We start from the raw sequence: 21,441 nt of genomic DNA on the forward strand, positions 1-21,441 counted from the left end.
GAGAGGCTCCAAACCTCCGAGGCATGGCAAGAAATTCTGAGACTCCTGAGAACAACTCCACAGAAGCTTTGACACAATAAATATGTAGGCAAGTCTCAGGTCCCCGTCCAGCTCAGGGGGCTCCTGAATCATTCAGGGTCTCCTTAATTATGCCCCTGATCAGACCAAACACGCCACAGCCCTCTGCATTTTACTTTTAGCTATTAATTTTCCCTCAGGTTATGAAACACAAGTGAGACCAGATTAGCTCCTCTTCTCTTAAATCTCCATTAATCAATATTTCTAATATTAACACTAATTCAACCAGCTTCATGTAATGTGGAAGAACCCACAGAGAATCACCACCCAACTCCCAGACCTTTTACTGAAGTAAAAGTAATAATATGAGCATCAAAATATCTTCAGAGTACCTAAAGTTTAAGTACTCATTATGAGGAATGGCCTATTCCAAAACAATATATATTATATTTTTGTATTATAACATATGATACAGTTAAGTGTAAGAATTGCTTTAATGTTGTAGCTGGTAAAGGTGGGGCTAATTGTAACTGTTAGTATCTTAATGAATATTCTTGTGACATCCTTTATATGTTGATCATATTTTGTATTAATGATTTAAATCATCTGCAAAGTAACTAAAGCTGTCAAATAAATGTAGTGGAGTAAAAGTATGAAGTGGCATAGAAATGAACATGAATGTAATATTTCCACCAGTGACTGGTTGGCAGCATATAAAGACTTTTCTGTGTCACTGTGACAATATTGCCCTTCAAACGTTAGTACAAACTGTTCTCGCAGCAGTCCAAGCAGAGAAAAACTGTGCAAAAACATTTTCATACTGACTCCATTGTTTCCACTGCACCCATCTATTTGGGGACTGGTTTAGACCTGGGAGTCCAGGTGAACACCATTAACCAGCTGATAACACAGAAATCCAGCAGTTGAGCCTCCGGGGGCAACTGGGCAAAAACACAACGTCCCCATTGTCCATAGTGAACTGTGTTAGTGAACAGCTGGCCTCGGGTGAGTGATGTTGAGGGTCACAGAAACAATCAGAAGTTTTTTTTCAGAAGTTATGGCTTGAATTGTCTGATACCACACATCTCTGTACGATAAATACGATGGTTAGCTTAGCGTAGCATAAAGACTGGATATTGGCAAATGGCTCCATCTACAGATAACAAAATCCACCTACTGGTGTCTCTAAAGCAAATTAACACGTCATAATGTGCTCTTTTCCTTTCTATGCAAAAACCAAACTGTAGAAATGACCTTTGTCAGGGGTCATTATGTATTGAACTGTTTCTTGGCTCTGAGCAGCTGGAGCCAGTGGAGATGGAAGTTACAACACAATCGCCATACTTCTTCCACTAATGTGTTTTACATCACCAGTAATGATCTTTAGAAGAAGTAAAAGCCAATATATTCATCTAAAAATACTCCATTATAAGAAAAATTCCTAATTTGAAAGTTTTACATAGTAAAAGTGAGAAAAACTGCAAAAGTATTATGTACTGAAAAAACATTCGATAATTTTACCTCTTTGGGTCTCAAGCAGCTTTTTAAATGAAACTATGAGAAAAGTTTAGAGGGGAAATGTTTCTTTTTTATTTAACAATGTGTGGAGAAAGTAACTAAAGCTGTCAGACAAATGAAAAGGTGTAAAAAGTAAAATATTTGCCTCTTTAATGAGTGGACATATAAAGTAGCATAAAAACTGATCAAATCAAGCACCTCCATGTCCTTATACGATCCTCCTCTGCATGGCTGGATTAATCTCCCAGAGGAGCCCAGGGTCAAAAATTTGATGTGACCACCACTGTACATGTCAGTTTATTAAATCCCCAGGTACCCAGAAACTAACCAGTACGCTAAACATGAAATGAAAAGTTGATTAATTGATTAGTTGGTTGACAAAATAATAATAATAGTAGTAATAGTTTGAAGCAAAAATATATTTAAAAAATGACTGAAATCAGCTTCTTAAATGTGAATATTTGCTAGTAAACTGAATATGTGTTCACTTGGACTTCAGGGAATAATGAGGTCATTTTCCACCATGGTCAGTTTATACACTGAACAATCAGTTAATTATTAATGAAAATAACTGTCAGATGTATTGATAATGAAAAATAAGTCATGGTTGCAGCCTTACAGTAACTCTATGAAGTAATAATTCAACCTTAGACAAGCTTTTTGTGTGTTAATTACTTGACACAAAAATATAGCAACAAAAACAAATTTGGGGCAAATTTCCATGACATTTGGGATTAATAACTGCCCTGGGCAGTTGCCTGATTTGCCCAGTTGGAAACCTTTGTATACTGCATTATTTTTCTCATGTTTAAGTACATAAGTAGACCCCCTCTTTGATGTATGGGCGACATTTTCAATCTTTCCACTGTAGCTTTCCTGTAAATCTACTCATTCTCATATACATAGTGGTTCTCTGTCATTCTCGACAATGTGCTGTGTTATCTTTAAACGCCCCACATTCCAGCGGACCATAAACGTCACACGGGGCGGTGCTGCGTTCACTTCCCCCTCCCCCAAAACCACGAGGCTCCGGTGTTGACAGGCCAATCACCGCCCACAGGCACCCAGCGTTCAGCCCGGCTTCACCACTTCACCACCAGACAAAGGCCCGTCTCTCCGCCTGTAATATCTGTTAACACCCACTGGTAAGAAAGTAAAAACCACCGCCTGGAAACAGAGTCGTTAGTTAAGAGACCTCCCGTTTTTAAAAGCTTTTTATTCGGGTCTCAAGTGGCTCACAAAGGACGGACGGCCGTACGGGAATTCCGCCCTCGCGGAGCTAACCGGACAGACCCCGCCTTCTCTTAATTTGTCAACAAAGGGGTTTGACAAGCTCGGAGAAGCCCTGCCTCCATGTTCCCATAAAAGGATGATTTGGTCATACACGGCCAACAATCAAGCCGTGAGTAACCGTTTTCCCTTCCCTATCCCGTTCATATGGTGCGTTGACTTCCTCCGTCGCCGTTAAAGCGGAGCTATCATGGCGGAGCGCGTACAGCAGCCCCCAGCCAAGCGGCTCTGCTGTAGACCGGGCTACAGTGCAACATGTAGGCAAGGCCAGCGGGCCGTGTGGGCGCCGTGCGGCGGCTCGGCAGCCACCCAGGGCGAGTCGAGCAAAACCCAGAGCCCGGAGTCTCTCCTGGACATCGCGGCGAGGAAAGTCGCGGAGAAGTGGCCGTTTCAAAGGGTAGAGGAGCGTTTCGAGCGGATCCCGGAGCCCGTTCAGAGACGGATCGTGTACTGGTCTTTCCCGAGGAGCGAACGGGAGATCTGTATGTACTCGTCGTTCAACACAGGCGGGGAGGAGATCGGGAGTAGCGCGGAGAGCGGCGACGACACGCGGCTGCCATTCCGACGGGGCATCGGTCTGCTGGAGAGCGGCTGCGTGGACAACGTACTGCAAGTCGGTGAGTGATGCGATGGGACCGGGCATACCGAGTACAAATACCAGCGGTTAATCACCCAGAAAGCAACAACACGGCCTGTATTAAATATATTTTTGTAGAATAACGTAGGAAGATAATGTGACAGGCTTTTGACAACAAAGGGTGAAGCGGTCAGGCGACAGACACACAGAGAGGCTACAATGGGGCTTTAAATCTGTTGGGTGCATGAATGGGAATGTGTGACTGGGGCATTTAAATCCTGTTTTGCTCGGGGGCAGTTTGAATGTGAAATGCAACGCAACTACAAAGCCCCAAAATCCACTAATTGCGGCGAAAATCAAGCTGTGGCTTAACAAAAACTGGATTCCCCACATCTCAACCCCACCGGACTCCGCTGAGAAACGTTAACAGAATAAAGATAAATACCCATATCTACTTTCTACTGCTGGTTTAGAGGCAATAATGTAAAATATAGTTATGTCAATGTAACACAAAAGCCCAAAAGATTTTTCTCAGTTGGTGTGGGGTCAGGTCAGACTGCTATAGCATCAGAAATCACCTAAAACGACTTGATTGATTGAGTTTAATTAGCTTAAAATAACCATTTAGAGACATTAAAGCTCTGTTTTAAACTTAATCTCACAAGTTCTTGCTAGATTTGTTCACATTTAACACATTCAGGAGCTTTAAAATCTGTTTGAAATGATTACATAGAACTATTGAGTAATAAGGGAAGTGCTCAGTGCTGGGTTGGGTCTCAACTGACACACATTACATCTGAATGAGTTGTTCAGCGTGGCACAGTTGAGATGCTGATGAGTAATAATTGTGTGTGAGATCAGCAGATGCAATGTGCTTTACTGTTGTGCTAAGAGAAGCTATAAAATGTGATCCACCTGGGGGGGGGGGTATATTGTTGTATATTTAGATCTAGTGGAGTGACGGTGTGTTTTTAGTGCAGCAAAACCAATACAGAAGTGAATGTGCTTTTTCTGAGGGCAAAAATGAGAACAGACCAGCAGACTTACCATATCTGCTTGTTTATAACCCACTGTGAGTGAAACAGGAACAGACACCTGTGCGCTAAGTTGACAGTCGCTTGTGCATGACAACTTTTCCCCACAAGCAACGTGGATCAGTGACTCTGCAACATTTGAATTTATGTCATTTAGTTGCTTTTCCTTCCTATTTTTACGTGCTAGAAAGAGCGCAGCCCTCTTTGAGATTTTAATCACCCAGCACACATATCAAATACCCAGCATTCCTATTGTGAGCTCGGCACTTTGTTCCTATTTTCATGTTCATTTGTGTCTTTCAAGCTTCCTGTTGCTTCCAAAAGGAAGGCAAACAAAAGCAGCTTTTCACTCCCTTGTTAAGTAGAGGAGATTTGGAAGGAGGAAGCGTATTGAGCCACAATGATTCTTTTAAATGGGCCACGATTCACACCAGTCTACAGCCAATTGGTTCAGGGTTTTTTTGTGCGTGTATCAATAATTGGGGGGGGGGGGGTACGAAGACGAAGAAGAGAGAGAAGCAGACGTGGTGCTGAATTGGAGAGATAGCTCACTTTAATGAAGACAGTCATCGGGTTTACAGCCTTTATCATTGCACGGTCAGCTGGGAGACTTTGATTGTGTTGCATTCTGTCACCTGTGAGTTCAGCAGCCTCGGGACACCTTCCCGGAGAGGACTGTAATCCCATTACTCTGCATGGTTAATTTGAATTGTAATGCAATCTGAACACTTGAGTTTCTGCATGAGCCGTCCCCCTTTTCCACCCCTCTCACTTTTAAATGCAGGAGGTTCATGTGGGCTTTGTGTACTCACTGAAGGGCTCGCAGGGAATACACACACACACACACACACACACACACCACACACACACCACACACACTAAACCTCTGTCCTGCCAAAGCGAGAGGCCTACATATTCCCACATATTTGGAAATGTTTCTATAGGGAAGAAACTGAATCTGGGTTGTTATTCCACACAGTGAGGGGGGGTGTTGGCTCTTGATATGCATGCTCACAAAGAGGAATAACAGTGGTGCGCACACACACACACACACCCACACACCCACACACACATTCACACACACACACACACACACACACACACACACACACACACACAGGGAGGGTTTCTTGGCTGATTGCACCCCAGCCTGGAATTTGCTGGAAAAATAAGAGCCAAGAAGTGATAAATAAAAGATGTAATCTCCCCACGTGTGGGCTGTACCAGAGTAGGGAGGTTTTCTCACAGCAGACCTGGAGGAAATGAATTGGCACACATTTGCTGTGTGGACCCTCCACAACAAACCCTCACTGTTAATCAGTGCACAGATAAAGGAAGCCATTTTTTTTTCTTACAAGAGAAAATACTGCAGCTTCTTGAGTTTAGACTTGAGGGCTTCTTTATTCCCCAGGTTGAAGCCAATATTGTAGGTTGTGGTGATGTTATTGAGCTGCGAGCCGGACCAAGCTTTTCCACTGGCACCAAAGAAATAACTAAAGTGTGCTGCTGCTGCTGCTCCAAATATACTCTCGGCTGCAGGCGATTTAATGCCAAACAATAACAAAAGTGTCTAGAGCTGCAGAAATTAGTCGATTAGTCGGCTTTTAAGTCATTTTTAAACTAAAAATCTCAATAATTTGATGTTTCTAGCGTCTTAAATATAATAATTATTATAATTTGCTTCTTTTTTCATCTTACATGATAGTAGACTGAATATTTTGGTGTTTTGGACAAAAAAAGCAATTCAAAGATGAACATTTTTCACCATTTTCTGTTTTATAGTCCAAGCTTCTATCAGTAAATCATGAAAAAATCTTTATCGATAATGAAGTCATTAGTCACAGCCCAAACAATAGTCTAAAAGTGCTTGTTTCTGCTTGTTAATGTCATGCACCAACTCAAAAATCAAACATTAAAGAGACATAAAAAAATGCAAATGCTTTTTCTTTTTTGCAGTTTTAACGACCGCTGCAGAGGTTTAAAGAGTATTTATTCCTTCATAAGTGGTCATTAATTGTTGCTATGGTTGCCATCAGAGGTTTAATTGGCTTTAAAATTCAACAGAGCTTCTAATTGAAAGTAGGAAAGTCACAGTCAAGGCCCTTACACATAAAAATTTAAGAGTTTTACTGATTAATGGATAAAGTAAAATGAAAATTTTGCTGTTTAAAACGCTGAAGCAGACTGATGTGTTAACTTAGAGGTCAATACAAGTCAAAATGAGAACGTATTAGTAAAAAAAAAAAAAGTGTTTTACAGTGTCCAAGCGAAGTAGATCTTCACTAAACAAAGCAGAGAAAGTAGGCACCATATTGAAACTGATTCAACATCCTCCATGAGCTTTTTAAACCCACAGAGGAAGACCAGCTCCTCTGGTGTGAAGTGAGTTTCATGCAGAGAAGCAGCAGCTTTCATAGAACTGCACTCGGGTCAGAAAGCACAAATACATCCTGTGTGCAGGCAGTAACTGGTGCTAAGACAAACCAAAAAAAACAATCTACAGGGCACTAAAACGGAGCGTGTTATAATTGTTTTAATACAATAATAAGATACATACATAGCAGTATTAAACCAACATGACACTGTGTCTGAGATACAAAGAAATGTCCAGCCATGAAAAAAGTTTCCCCTAAACAAACCCACTCTTATATTATAAACAGTTGAGCCTGGGGCCTGAAGCTACAACCGTCATATTGAAACAACAGTTTTAGCTTCAGGTGATTAGTACATGTTTCAGATTTCATTTATCACAGCTTAATTGACATTGGTTTGTAATTCAGAGCAGTCAGAAGCATCAACTTGTGTCCTTTCATCACAAAGATACGATGATGGCAGCATTTGTATCACTCACAGGTGTTACTGCAGCAACTAACATTTACGTTCTCTATCGATTCGTCAGCTGATTATTTTCTCAATTAACTGTTTGTTCTATAAAAGACCAGAAAATAGTGAAGAACCCAATGCTGATGTTTCAAAACCTCCTAAATTATTGATTTACTCTCACATTCAAGTCAAAGAAAAACAGCAAATCCTCAAAATTAAGAAACAGGAACTCGGGATGTTTTGATATTTTTGCTTGAAAAATGGCTCAAACGTTTATTAATTGTTTGATCAACCAATGGACACACTCATGGTTTTTAAATAGACTTTTTATCAGTCATGTATCTCAGGTCCTGTTTTGTTGTTATGTGGCCACAGACTCTTTGGTTCTCTCTGTAAAAGAGATCATGCTAGTGATGATGATGCTAAATGAAAAGCCACAGAATCACCCAAGATTTTCCAGTCCGACCCTCAGGGGATCATGAATGTCTGTACCACATTTCGTTGCGATCCATCCAGTGGTTGTTGAGATATTTTACTCAAAACCACAAACGTGAACCTGACAGTGGCTCAAGAGGGAAACTCAGGGATCACCAGAGTTGTTGGGATTCATCCTCTGGGGAACGTGAATGTTTGTACAAATAAAAATGAAATAGTTGTTGAAATATTTCCGCTGATCCTCCCTCAGAGCCATCTTTCCAGCACGGCTAAAAACAGCATTTCATAATAAGATTTCCTGGATGTAAGACAAGATTCTAGCTTTGTGGTCAGTATTAGAGGCCTGACTGCTTATTCATGAGAATTTCTGAAATTTTACTTTAACTGTGGCACCAAAGAGGCCAAGAACTGCTCTCTGTCTCCGTCCTCCAGGACCGCTGCCTCTTGAATATTGAAGGTTTCGTCCTAAAACATGACGTGGACATGGAACAGCCCGTCTCACTTCATGCATATCAGTGCAGTGGGGACGTTGATGTATAGGTTTGAGCTGAAGTATAGGCTTCAGTGTTTATGTGTACGCTGAGCACGGTTATTTCAGTTCAGAGAAGCTCAGTCAAAACAACTTCAAAATGGAGGGACTAAAAAAAAAATAATCAAAGATGTTAACGAACGTACACCGTCTTGTTTACCTGAGCAAAGAAATACATGGTTTCTATATATGGTGGGAAAACATATGCTGTAATGTGTTTGTCACTCATGCTACCTGGTTATTAGATCACATTCAACCTGCATGCACTTTACATGATGTTAAGTTCAGACCTTCCTTTGTTGATGTTTTTCCATCTGCTGTAAAAGGTCAAAGGTCATTGAAACATCAGCGCTGTTAGTATTCAGTGTTTGCAGTTGAGTGGAGAATGATAATTGACTAATCGTTTGGCTCTTGAAAATGGTGAAAAATGTCCATCACAGTTCAAGATAATGTCTTCAAATGTCTTGTTTTGTCCGATCAACCAGTTCAAAACCCAAAGATATTCAGTTTATTATTATTGAAGAGTAAGGAAACAAGTGGTTGCCAAATAAATTTATGTTGATCCACTAATTGGTTAATTGACTGTTGACTGACATCTGAGCTCTAATGTAAAGGGACAGTTTCACAACACAGCAATTTATGTAATAACCTAAGAACATTGTCCACCATGATCTTATCACACCATTTTTCATTATAGATTAATCATGTGATTATTTGCTCGATGAACCGATTAATTGTTTCGTTTATGAAATTAGAAAGCAGTGAAAAATGGCCAGTATAATTTCCCTAAAACCCAAAGCTGCAATCGTCAAATTCCTTGTTTTATCCGACAAACAGACCAAAACTCAAAGATATTTTCTACTTGCAACGATTACACAAAGAAAAGCAGCAAAATCTAAGGTGGAACTACAGAATATTTGCCTGTTTTTACATGAAAAACTATTAAGAAATGATCAAAATGGTTGCTCATTAGTTGACATGTTGTTCAGGAGACGTTTTGTCTTTTCTATATAAGAGACATTTGTATGTTTGTGCCGCTCCTGAAATGGTTCTAGCTGAGTTTATATCAGCATTACAGTAATTCTGTTCACTTTAGTGCAGAATTTGAGACTCGGTCCTCAAGTCTGTCACAGGCCTGTTGCTTCACAGATGGAGGGGCTGAGAGGGAGAGGTAGACTGCTGTCACTGCAGTCTGTGGAGTCCGGATCCACCATCAGGATCTTGTGCATCTGCAGTTTTCCTCACATTTCATCATGTGATATTTAAGAAGTGCTCCGGTCTGTGCCTGTGGTTGGGCCGGGAGCTTTGCATAGTGTCACCACACAGTGAAATCTCACTGGGTCTCTGTGGTGCACTTCTGTCATCACTGGAATGAGACCAAACAGAGTCCAGGCGAAAACTTTACCCGTTCTGCCCTGTAAAGGACGTTTTGGCTCGGTGATCATCTGATGAGGTGCAGTGTCCTGAGACAAGTGTTAACTCCCTCTGCAGTCATCATTATGTCTTCCTGATTTGCAGTGGTGGGGGAAGTACTCAGATGGCCATGTAAAAGTACTGATACAACAGCAAAAATAACAAAAAATATTGTTACAACTAACAGTCCTTCAAAATCTTCCCAAGTATCAGGGTTCCCACGCATCTCGGGAAACCTGGAAAACAGCTGACCAGCTTTCCAGTCATAGAAAACACATGGAAAATTTTGTGTTTTCCTGTCCTAAATACTTGCTAACGTCACTTTTTTACTTTGCTAGGGTTGCTTCAAATGTCTTGGAAAAAGTCCTGGAAAATGATCTCCAGAAACAAGTGGGAGACCTGAGTATTTCATGTGTATGAAGACAAACAAGCAGCGTAAAGACGTCACATTGGACATTAAAAAAATTAGTGACATTTATTAGTATTTTGTAGACTAAATAATTAATGAAGAACATAATTAGCAGGTGACTTGCTGATGAGAGGAATGATCTCAGGTCTGTGATAAGCAAACATTAAGATGCTCTGTCCATTCAAAACTTCTATTCGGGCAAATTATATTAAATCTCTGATGTTGTGATGCTGTAAATATTTATGCTCTTAACGGCTGAAGTCAGCAAACTACATTGAATTACACTGGAGCTCAGCATATCAAAGCACTAATTTATTTCCCTCTCACTCACACACACACACACACACACACACACACACACACACACACACTGATGCTTACATGAAGCCTCGGGCGTCTTGTGTACACTGATCACTGCTGGCTCGCTCTCATCTGCAATTTTATGAAGAATCGATGAATTGGTGCATGTAAATATGCTGAGGGAGCGTGCACGTGCAAACCATACACCGTGCTCAGGCTTCTGGGTTTGTTGATCAGCATTAACGGTGCATGCAAAGCACCTCAATATGCTTCTGCTCTGGAAGATCAATTTTTATTGGAGGAACATCAGGCTCACGCTTTGAAACGAACGCCTGCATGAGGCCAGCCACTGGTCAACCCTGACACAAGTATGGGTTTACACAACTTTGAATACACTTGTATAACATTTTTTAACGGAGGGGGTAGATGTTGATGTTGAGTCTTAGTTGTTCTGTTGTTGTTGCTGGTTGAAGTCTTGGAGTTCTGCCCAGGTATTTTCCAGGTCAGTGTCAGACACCGCGAGGAATGTGGCTGAATTTTTGTGAGGCTGAACACCCACACTCGGCTTAAGCTTTTTGTAACACGTTTCATTTTTCAGTGGAGAGTATGACTTTTAAATGATAAGGCTGCTCTTACTCTATATTTGTATTTTTGTAAAAAAAAAAAAAAAAAGCCAAACCAACCAAAACCAGATTTTTTTTTTTCTGACTTCCCTAATCAATCTGTGGCTCTTAGCTCGAGTAAATCTTTATAAATGGGTCAAGTTTCATTGTTAAAAATGCTCAGTAACAGTTTTTAGCAAACGTTACATGAGTAAATGCTGTCTTTGTTGGGGACTATTTTCAGCAGTGGATTAATCCACATTTGGTGCTCTGGTGATTATTTTGAGTAGCAGATTGTTTCCTTCATTTTTCAAGGAAAGGAAAGTAGACAAATATTGTTTTTCCGGGTCCTGAAATGTTAGGATTTTATTAATTTTCTTCGTCACATAAGACAATGTGTTTATTACCTTTTGGGTTTTGGATTGTTTATCCGCCCTAACAAACAATTTGAATGAGTCACTTTGGGCTCTGAGAAAAATTTTCACAGTTATTCAGCATTTTTCGGACAAAACGTTTAATCGATTGATTCAGAAAAAGCTGGCGTAAGCAACAGCCTCTCACAACAATGGAGCTCTGTGTCACAGAGGAATAAGACACATGAGACACTTTGAGAGACACACAGTGCTTGTTAGTTTAAATATATACAATCTTGGTTTTTGTTTTTTTCACAGGTTTTGATATCAATAAAAAAAAAAAAACGTAGAATATCACCGACCTTTATCCTTTTAAAGGTCTCGGTTGGGTCGTAGTTAAATTTTGTTCACAGTCTCACCGCAGCTGCTCCTGAATGCTTTAGCACACTTTCCACATCCATCCATGTCTCCCTGATCTGTATTCCTCTGCCGCGTCCCTTCATCATTAACCTTCAACTGCAGAGAAAGGAGAGGCGGCGGAGCAGAGAGGCGGGTGGAGGAGGGGAGGAACTAGTTTACCTCCGCCTGCCCTTAATCGACTCGATAAATCCCGTTTTGTTCTCACTGGCACACAGCTTGTCCACTTGTCCACGTAGCGCTGCTGATAGCATGAACAGCAATTGTGGAAACGGCCGGGGCTGCAACTACAAATGATTTTCGTTATCGATTAATCTGCTAATTATTTTCTGGATTCATAGTATCTTATATTAATCTGCATTTCCACTGTAATACCATAAAGATAGGCAAGAGACATGTTTAAACTTAAATATGATTAATTAAATGATTAATCAGTTATAAAAAACAAAGTTGCTTAATTGATTGATTGACTAATCGTTTCAGCTGTAGATCACGCATTCGCCTCTCGGAGCTTGTAGAAACAGTCTCTTTTCTCGGAGGCATGTGGGGAGGTTTATTAAAGCCCGCACTGTCTCAGCAAGTCAAAGCCTGCCGCTGTCCTCACCTCATGGGAACCCTGGGCCTCATGGGGTGGTTTCTGAAGAGCAGCGCCCCACGGACCTCCGCAGCTCTACAAACAGAGCGCTTTAGTTAACAGGTGAAGTGCTGCAAGCATTTCATAAGCATTTCATAATACAGCATATAAGCACTACTCACGATTTCCTGAGGTCATCGTCTCCAAATATCCTGTTCTTGATTTTTGCTGATTTCATTTTTCATTCTCATGAAAAAAGCTGTAGTTTCACAGAAAGATAGGAAGTGAGTGTTGATCAGAAGCTGCTTATGAGCAATGCTTTTCCTTTTTAATGGGAACTTAAAGGTGTCATCCATCAGAGGCCGTTACCTTACAGCTCACAGCCAGAGCATGTTTAATGAAGACTGATGGTCCTCGCCTCCTCAGACAACAGAAAGGCATACCTTATAGCAGTTAAAGAAATATATACATATATATATACACTTTATGGGATCTGGAAGTCCACTTTCCCAGATATTTGGAGATGTTAGTGCCAAGTCGATATATCACTTCTTCAGAAAATTAGGACTTTGATGTGAACGCTATTTACAAGTGGGACACTGGTAATTACAGTAGCTCCAATATGATGTGAACATGCGATGACATTAGCCGGATCTGGAGATGCTAATGGCACACAATCGGCATGTTAGCTTGTTGAAAAAACAACTTTTGTCAATGTTCGTCGCATAACTGCGATGTCCTCAAATGTCAGTGAACCGGTGCTATGGGCAACGCCTCACAGAGGCCTGAAGAATTCATAGTCAACTTACACTTTAACTGCAACACGTTTCCCTCCTGCATGTGAACCTGTTCTGCCAGATAAGGCTCCAGCCATCTGCCCTCCGCATCTATAGGCCTGGCCTTTCTTTTAGGCCCAGGAAGACAAATCATCATAGTGTTTGCTTAGCCAAATTCACAAAGCACTTGTGTGGCACATAATGTAAACACAACGACGAGCCAACACATGCAGATTTCCCCCCTTCACTGTTGTCACGGGACCTACAACCACTCATTTCCTGCCTCCTCTCTTTATACTGAGGGATCTCCCGTCTGGTTTCAGTTTATTATTCTGCCTCTTTGCATGCTCCACCTTTGCACTGACATCTGTATCTGTAACAACAAGCAAATGATCTCGTTCTCCTGGTCCAACTGTCGCTGCCGGCCTTTCCCCAACCTCCAGCGTTGCTCCCTGACTCATAGATTTGTTGCCGCTCATCGTGCGATGTGATTTGAAAGCGCAGCGTGTTGAAATCTAGACAAGTAAAACCAGGTTTTAAGACATGTCCTCAAACTATTTGATCATGTATCCATTGTCTTCATTGACTTCCATGCAAACTGTTGCACAACTTTGTCTCTACATGTTAAACATTCCTCTGTTTCCCCATGATGTCACAATCTCATTCATCACTAATTGTCATTAGAGCTGATCCACATAATGAATCAGTAACTGTTTAAAGTGACTTATTACCATTTTCCAGCTTCTCAGTTATGAGGATTTTCTTTTTTCTTTGTCTTATGTGATAAAGAAAACTGAATATATTTGGGTTTGGGTCGAATTAAAGAAGTGATATGAAAATGTCACCTTGGGCTTTTGGACATTATGATTGAATTAATTTTGTTATTGGACATTTTATAGACCATGTACCACCTCCTTAATTTAGTACTTCACTACCATAAAGGTGGGGAACTTGAAAGCGACAAAAAAATTGTTAAAATCAAATTCAAACACGCCTAATCCTACATTTCCCATGATGTGACACAAAAGCTTCTTTCACAGAGTTGTGAAATGCAGCTGGTTCCACATGTTCTTTCTCCAATTCTGTGTTCCCATTTCAAATTTCTGTTTTTAACAGTCATTTCCTTAAACTTTTTATCTGAGTTTCATGCCCCTTTTAAATTAAGATAATAATCAGCAGGTGATCCGATAATGAAGATAATAATAACCATGTATGATTATGCTCAACTGTCAGTTTCTTTCAAACAGCCAGCAGCTCTAAAAAAAAAAAAAAAAAAAACCACACACACACACACACACACACGCACCTCAGAGATGACACAAGCTCTCACAAGCCCTGCAAACTCATGCGGTCTGTTTCCGCACACGTGGGGTATGCCTGGCATGCGCCTACAGGTTGAGTCATTGTTTTCATCTGTTAACGATGAGTAATGCACGGGAACGCTGTGCACTTGAGAACCGTATCGACTGGACTTTAATGCAGTTTAAAGCAGGGAGGGGCGGCGAGAGGAAGGGAGGGGAGGACGATCAGACGAATGTGTGCAAGTGCAGCTGAGGTAAATGCTGAGGATGGAGGAAGTTTCAAGCCCTGCATTCAAAGTAAAAGTACTCATTCTGCATAATCTGACATATTGTTATACGAGACATTATTAGACTGGAAATGACGTCATCGTCTCTCACCATCTGAGAAGTTTAGAGGGAAAATGTCTCGTTGTTGCGACTTGGGAGCCATTGGTTCAGTCTTTAACAAATCATTGTTTCTTTGATCTTATCATTCATGAGAAATCTTAATCTCTAATTCAGGGTTGCAACTATTTATTTTCATTATCGATTAATCTGCCAAATATTGAGTCCTTAAATCTTATAAATAAATCAATAAATTATCCATCGCATCATCCTATAGCGCAGGATGATGTCATTAAATGTCTTGTTTTGCTTGATCAACCGTCCACAATGCAAGAATATGCAATTTACTCTCATGTAAGACAAAGAAAAGCAGAAAATTATCTAATTCAAGAAGCTGATACCATCAAATCTTTGGTATTTTTGCTTGAAAAATGATCAATCGATTATCAGAACAGTTGCTGATGCTTTTTCTTTCAGTCAACCAATCGATGAATCAGCTGATTTCAGCAGCGCATTTAGCAGTCATGGTTTAGTCATGATTACTGTGAATTAGCTGCAGCTAATGGGTATAAGAACTTGTTGCGGCTCATCAACAATCCAGTCAAGCTGAGTCAAGCTGAGCCTGTGTACGTCTGTATGTTCCATATCTACGTTTTTATGTGCGTATTGAACAACTAATCCAACAACATACCCGGGGCTTGTCGAGAGCGGCCGTTTAACTGTCAACACAACGTCACAACGTTGTACCTAGAAAAGGAAAGAATGCTTTCCTACAGCGTCACGGAGGAGGAGGAAGAGGAGGAGGAGGAGGAGGAGGAGGAGGAGGAGGAGGGGCCCCTCACTGTTAAAACAGGATGCAGGTCACACCTTATCGTGGAAGTGCATCAAACTAGATTTACACACCCTGAACCTCCTTTCTATTTAGGCTAAACAGACGATACAGCTTGCTCAACATTTCTGGGGGCGTGGGGTTTGTGTGTGTGTGTGTGTGTGTGTGTGTGTGTGTGTGTGTGTGTGTGTGTGTGTGTGTGTGTGTATGGGGGGGGGGTGCTTAAACAGCAGGTCTGACTGGAGTGGAAGATGAACAGTACTACCATCACGTTAAATCCTCCTTCAGCCCTCCTCCTAATCGATCCGCTCAGTCATTGTTGGGGCAACAGTGTTATTTCAGTGTCTGTTCCCTCACATTATCTGTCTGTTCCTGTCCCAACCAGCCTCTCTGCATCTCATTTACCAGCTGGAGGTGTTTTCCTGTTCAGCTGTGATGTGACTCGTCATGTTACCTCGCAGTTTCGATCCGTCCTCACAGTGACTGAGTGTTTAACACACGAGCAAATCAGACTTAAAGATATTAATCCTCCTTCCTCACACTGGTGGTGATTAAAAATGATAGTAGATCTACTCAAATACTTTACTTAAGTTTAAATTAGATGTACTTTATTTGAGTGTACTTAACAAAATACACTCATATTTTTGGGTTATTTTCATGATCGGTCAAACAAAACAAGACAATTAATGGCATCACCTCAGCATGTTTCACTGTATCTGTGTTGTGTTGTTTTATAGACTGTGATGAATTCAGACAATAGTTAAATAGATTAATCAGTAATGATAGTGGTCGTTAGTTGCAGCCCCTATCATGACCAGGCCCATTGTCTAAGAGCGATGATGGGAAAATGTCGATTATAATTATGATTCAATCGTATCAACAATCAGCTGATCATTTCGTTGATGATTATGGTTTCGACTCTCTACTCCTGGTGCTTTTATTTCAAAATAAAAGCACTAGAACAAATGTTTTCTGATTCCAGCTTCTCATTTGTGAGGATTTGCTGCTTTTTTTTTTCTGTTTTTCCCTGATTGTAAACTGAATATCTTTTCATTTTGGACAAAATAAGAACAATTAAAGACCTCAATGCCAGCTTTAGGAAATTCTAATGGACAGTTTTCCCTTTTCTCTGACATTTTATGTCCCAACCAATCAATTGTGGAGAATGATCATTAGTTGCAGCTCTAACTAAGCCGAAATAAACTTAAGATCAGTTAACAAGGATCACTTGAGCCCGATAACAGCGTCTGGTTTAGTTAAGCGGTGAAGATTTGAAGATCACAACCCCGGATCTAAAGGACTCAGTAAGATGATACGAGTCTTCCTTTACTCTAAAGCAACATCTTTAAGGAAGTGTAGCATCTTGGTTCACTGTTCATAGATCATATCATAGAATCTTGTATCATAGATCTGGGCTCACCCTTATATTTATACGTATGCAAACGTAGCATGTGACTGGTGAGATATGAAAATACACTTACTGGAAAGGGTTGGTCCACGTCATATCTGTTTGGTTTTTAATATAGTAACTGCTGTAAATCAGACGCTGTTTGTTTCTTTGTGTTGTGAGGCTACAAATGTTTCTAAGATTAAAAAAGACAGTGAAAACATATGGATGCATACACTAGTCTTTGTGCCAAGTTTGACAACGTATAGCTATAATTTGAATTTTCTGCTATCTACCATCACCCCCGCAGGCAGCAGCAGTTTGACCACATGCTCATACTCCCATGTAGCACACACATACACACGCACACACACACACACAGACACACACACACACACACACACACACACACACACCACATACTAGTGTTTTCAGGCTGTTTGTGACCGAAAGGAAAAAACTTGGTCAGAAGTGAAAGGTCACACATATATGGTGCTCAGGAGGAGTTCTAGTTGGCTTGTACCACAGTCTGCTGTGTGTGTGTGTGTGTGTGTGTGTGTGTGTGTGTGTGTGTGTGTGTGTGTGTGTGTGTGTGTACGTGCATGCATGCAGAATAACAGACTGGACTTTACTTTTAAACTGCAGGGTTTGTTCAAGGTACTGTTAACACTCCATAGCTCTACACCTCCTATACGTTCATTCATTCATTTCTGACATATTATTTAACTAAACCATTAACTGATCAATTGAGAAAATAACCATTAGATTTAATTGATAAAGAAAATAATCATTAAAAGCTGTCCGAATGGAAAGCCAGGTGTCGGAGTGTCCTTAAACATACCATTAAAGACAGTATAATCTGTAGGAATAAGTGTATTAAACTGCCGCAGTGAGACTGTAGCAGAGTACAGGCTGTAATCTCAGGAGATGGTGATTCAGTGGAGGGAAATGGTGACATTAAAGAAAGAAAGAAAACAAAATGCAGAAAACAGCTGGAGTTGCACCACCACACTCCCACAGGAGCTGAAGAAACATTCAGGTTACTCCGAGTTAACTTCATCCACTCAGAGAGCCGACCATTTCTAACGCATTTGTTCCCACAGAGAGCTTCTCCCCTCGGCCTTTCGTTGGCTTACTTCACTGATGTGCTGCCTGTTCCCACAAAGAGTTTTTTTTTTTTTCTTTAGCTTTTTCCTTTCTGGTTATTTTGGTCAGTATCTTAGCTGATGTGATCAAAGACGAGATGTGAATAATTTAGAGGACTGAGCTTACCTTCATCCTTGTTTCCTTTTTTATTCAGATCCTGTTGCTACTGACTTAAGCTGCATATTATCTTTAATTCGTTGCTATCCTACAACTGTTTAAAGGAACATTTTGTGAAATATGTTGTCTTGCTTTCTTGCTTCCTTGCTCAGAATTAGATGAAAAAATTGATACCACTTTCGAAGCTGTAACTTTGGGATAGTTAGCATAGCTTAGCATAAAGACTGACTTTTACACTTTTGACCTCTGTATGGACAAAACAAAGGAGATATAATGTGCTAATTATTAAGCTTCAGAGGTGCCAGTCGAGGGATTTTCTTGTCTTTGGACAGAGGTAGGCTAGCTGTTTCCTGTTTATTATGCTAAGCTAAGCTAACTGGCTGGTGACTTTAGCTTCAAAATGATGATTTATTTGCCATTTTCTCTTTTAGTTTTTCCCTTTTTAAATTTCAGTTGCTGGTATAAAAAATAAAAGTAAAATGGAACTACAGATAACTATCTAATCTTAGATTAGCATGAAGTCTGGACACGCTAGCCCTGCTCTTTTCACAATTGGTTAACTTTGCACTTTTTTGCACAATTTTTGTTTGGTTTAAATAAATCAGATATTATTTGTTGAATAATTGAGCTATAGAGCTGCTGGCAGGTGGATTTTGTTTTGGACAGAAACAGGTTAGCTGTTCTTCCCCATTTCCAGTCTTTATTTTAAGCTAAGCTAACCGCCTCCTGGTTTCAACTTCATATATAATGCATATCTAAATCTCTGTTCCTATTTCTTTCTGAATATTCACAAACGCCACTTATCTCTTGAAAGAGATTTAATAAAATACAATCAGATCAACATGTAAGCAAACACTAAAAGCTTTTATTTGATTTTAATTATGTCTTCATGGGATTCCTGTGTTCATTAGCAGCAGCGGTGCAGCTCAGGCAGGATCTCTGTGGAGACTCTCTGCGGTGTATCTCAGGAGTGGGAACAAATGCATTTGGAGAGGAGAGGCACTGTCTGGCCTGCTGATGGTCCTCAGAGGCTAAACAAATGACTTTCACTGAGCTCACCGGGAACAGACAGCACTCAAACAAATGCTTTTTAAATGGGGGAAAGATGAGGAGGGGGGAAAAAAATCCTCTTCTGTCCCTTTAGAAGCTTGTTGTCAAACCTCTGATGGCCCTTGTTAGTCTCTGGAAACGTACGTAAAAATGTTGCGAGATTGTTTGTGTTGGTCTGGTGGTTGTTTCCTGATTAATTTTAAACATTGGAGCGCCGTTAGAAATCACTCCATCACTGTAGCTGCTGTGCATGTGGAAAAATCTACAAATACAACAATGTAAAATAGTAAAAGCCCTGCATTCAAAATCCCACTTATGTAAAAGTGTTAGCAACAAAGGATACTTAAAACATTTTATGTGTAGTTAAGTCCAGTGGTTCCCAACCCAGGGGTCCGGTCCCTCCAGTGGGTCACGAGATGAATCTGAGTGGTCGTGAAATGATCAAAAGAGAGAAAAATTAGGAAAAACTAAGTCCTGCAACATTTATTTCTATTTATTTATTTGGAATTCTTCTCAAATTTGTGCAGTATGTGAATACTGAACAATTTGACTCGATTTGGCCTCAAAGTTATTTTAAATCTGATGGAAAATCTCATTTACAAAACTCATTTACATTTGAATTTTTAAGGGAAACCCTGGTTTAATCTTTCATTAAGCATTATATTTTATCATTTTATCATTTTCAAATGTAAAATGTTAAATTCTGTGAAATGTAACTTGTAACTGAAGCTTTTAAATAAATATAATGCAGTTAAAAAGTTATATTTCCATGACAAAATGGTAATACTTAAGTAAAGTACCTTACTTCAGTGCTTGAATAAATGTACTGACTTTCCACCAGTGCTGCTGTGTGAACTGTCAGTTAGACAGGGCCTCTGTTAAAAAGCCACAGTGTGTGATGTCTATCTGTTAATCCACATGTCAACACAGTGTGGTCATGTATGTTCGGTGTCTGTTTGTCTATTAAAGCCAAGGCTGATTCACCAAGAGTAACTTCCCCAGGGCCCCCAGAACTCCAGGGGCCACAAAACCCACAATCATGTCAGTTTCAACCGACATGATAAAGGTGTTTAGGTCAGTTCCTGTGTCAAAATATAGTTTAAAGACCTTAAAACAGTTTGCAGTTCTGGACTTGCATTATATTTCTAATTTACAGCTGGCTCTCACTCCACCTGCCTTCATAATGCTCAAATTATATAACTTGCAAGTAGCAGCGAGTGCAGCATCTCTTAGTGCTTTGATAGTTGTTTTAGTAATCGATTCCACCGCTGAGGTTTCTATTGGTGTACTTTCTGTTAAAAGGCCCATCTATCTCTCCTCTCACTGGTAGATTGAGTCATTCTCTGAGTGGCCGGGACCAGTTTCCTCCCAGTGCTCGCTACAGACCAGACAGGCCGCATCGGAGCCGAATGGCTGCAATTAAAAGTTTTTATCCCTGTTTTTTATTGGACGGTGAAATGGACGCCGTAAAACAGTGGCTTCAGTGGTGTTTGCTGGAGGACTCCTCCTGTTTTCTTGTCTGAGTGACAAGATCGTTTGCAATTTCTCATGCGTTGTAAAGGCGGCCTCTTGTTTTTCTGACAGAGCTGAGGAATTTCTGTCCACTTGGTTGGAGAGGACTCCTTCCTCCCTGTAGTATTTCAGTGCAGTTTGCTATTTCTAGAGTTTGGTTTCAAAAGCAGGAGAACAGATTGGAGGAAGAAGCAGTTGAACGACTAAATTCATTGGAAAAAATTATTGTGGCCGCAGTTTTGCTTTTCCTTATTACATCTGAAGTCAGCGAAGAATTAAAATCAGCATTATTATTAGTGCCAGTGAGCCTACACAATCAATCAATCAATCAATCAATCAATCAATCAATCAATCAACCAAATTTTATTTATATAGCACCTTTCATACAGGTCAGTGCAATTCAAAGTGCTTTAAAATAAGTAAAATAGATACGAGACAGTGAAAAATAAAATGGATGAGAGGGAATATAATATTTTAGAAAATGAACAAAATAAAAGAATTTGTACTAAATATAAAGTATACATAATAAATAAAGGGTATTGATTCGTATGGTCGTAGTGTGAGGAGCTTAAGGGGGACACAGATTGACCCAGTTAACTCAAATCCTCTTTGACCTCGTTCTGAGCCCTCGTGGAGGTGCATCCTCCAGCTAATAGCACACCAACACTGGTGGACAGTTGTGTAGAGCGAGTGAGTCTCACTTTGTG

The 21,441-nt window shown here is 40.3% G+C and overlaps 1 protein-coding gene across 2 annotated transcripts in view; it reads left to right on the forward strand.

The window, feature by feature from the left end:
• The first annotated feature begins 2,600 nt into the window (after positions 1 to 2,600).
• Positions 2,601 to 21,441, forward strand: part of LOC111666832 (zinc finger SWIM domain-containing protein 6-like) — a 44,903-nt gene continuing 26,062 nt past the window's right edge. For both annotated transcript variants that reach the window (XR_015438212.1, XM_023422338.1), the window contains exon 1: positions 2,601 to 3,443. Coding sequence is in view for 1 of the 2 variants with exons in the window: in XM_023422338.1 (XP_023278106.1) it covers positions 3,017 to 3,443 (427 nt within the window). In the remaining variant the exon portion in view is untranslated. The remainder of the gene's footprint in view (positions 3,444 to 21,441) is intronic.

The sequence above is a fragment of the Seriola lalandi genome, unplaced genomic scaffold, assembly GCF_002814215.2.
Source record: "Seriola lalandi dorsalis isolate HSWRI2012SDOR001 ecotype SW California unplaced genomic scaffold, Sedor1 jcf7180002054680, whole genome shotgun sequence".
NCBI lineage: Eukaryota > Metazoa > Chordata > Actinopteri > Carangiformes > Carangidae > Seriola > Seriola lalandi.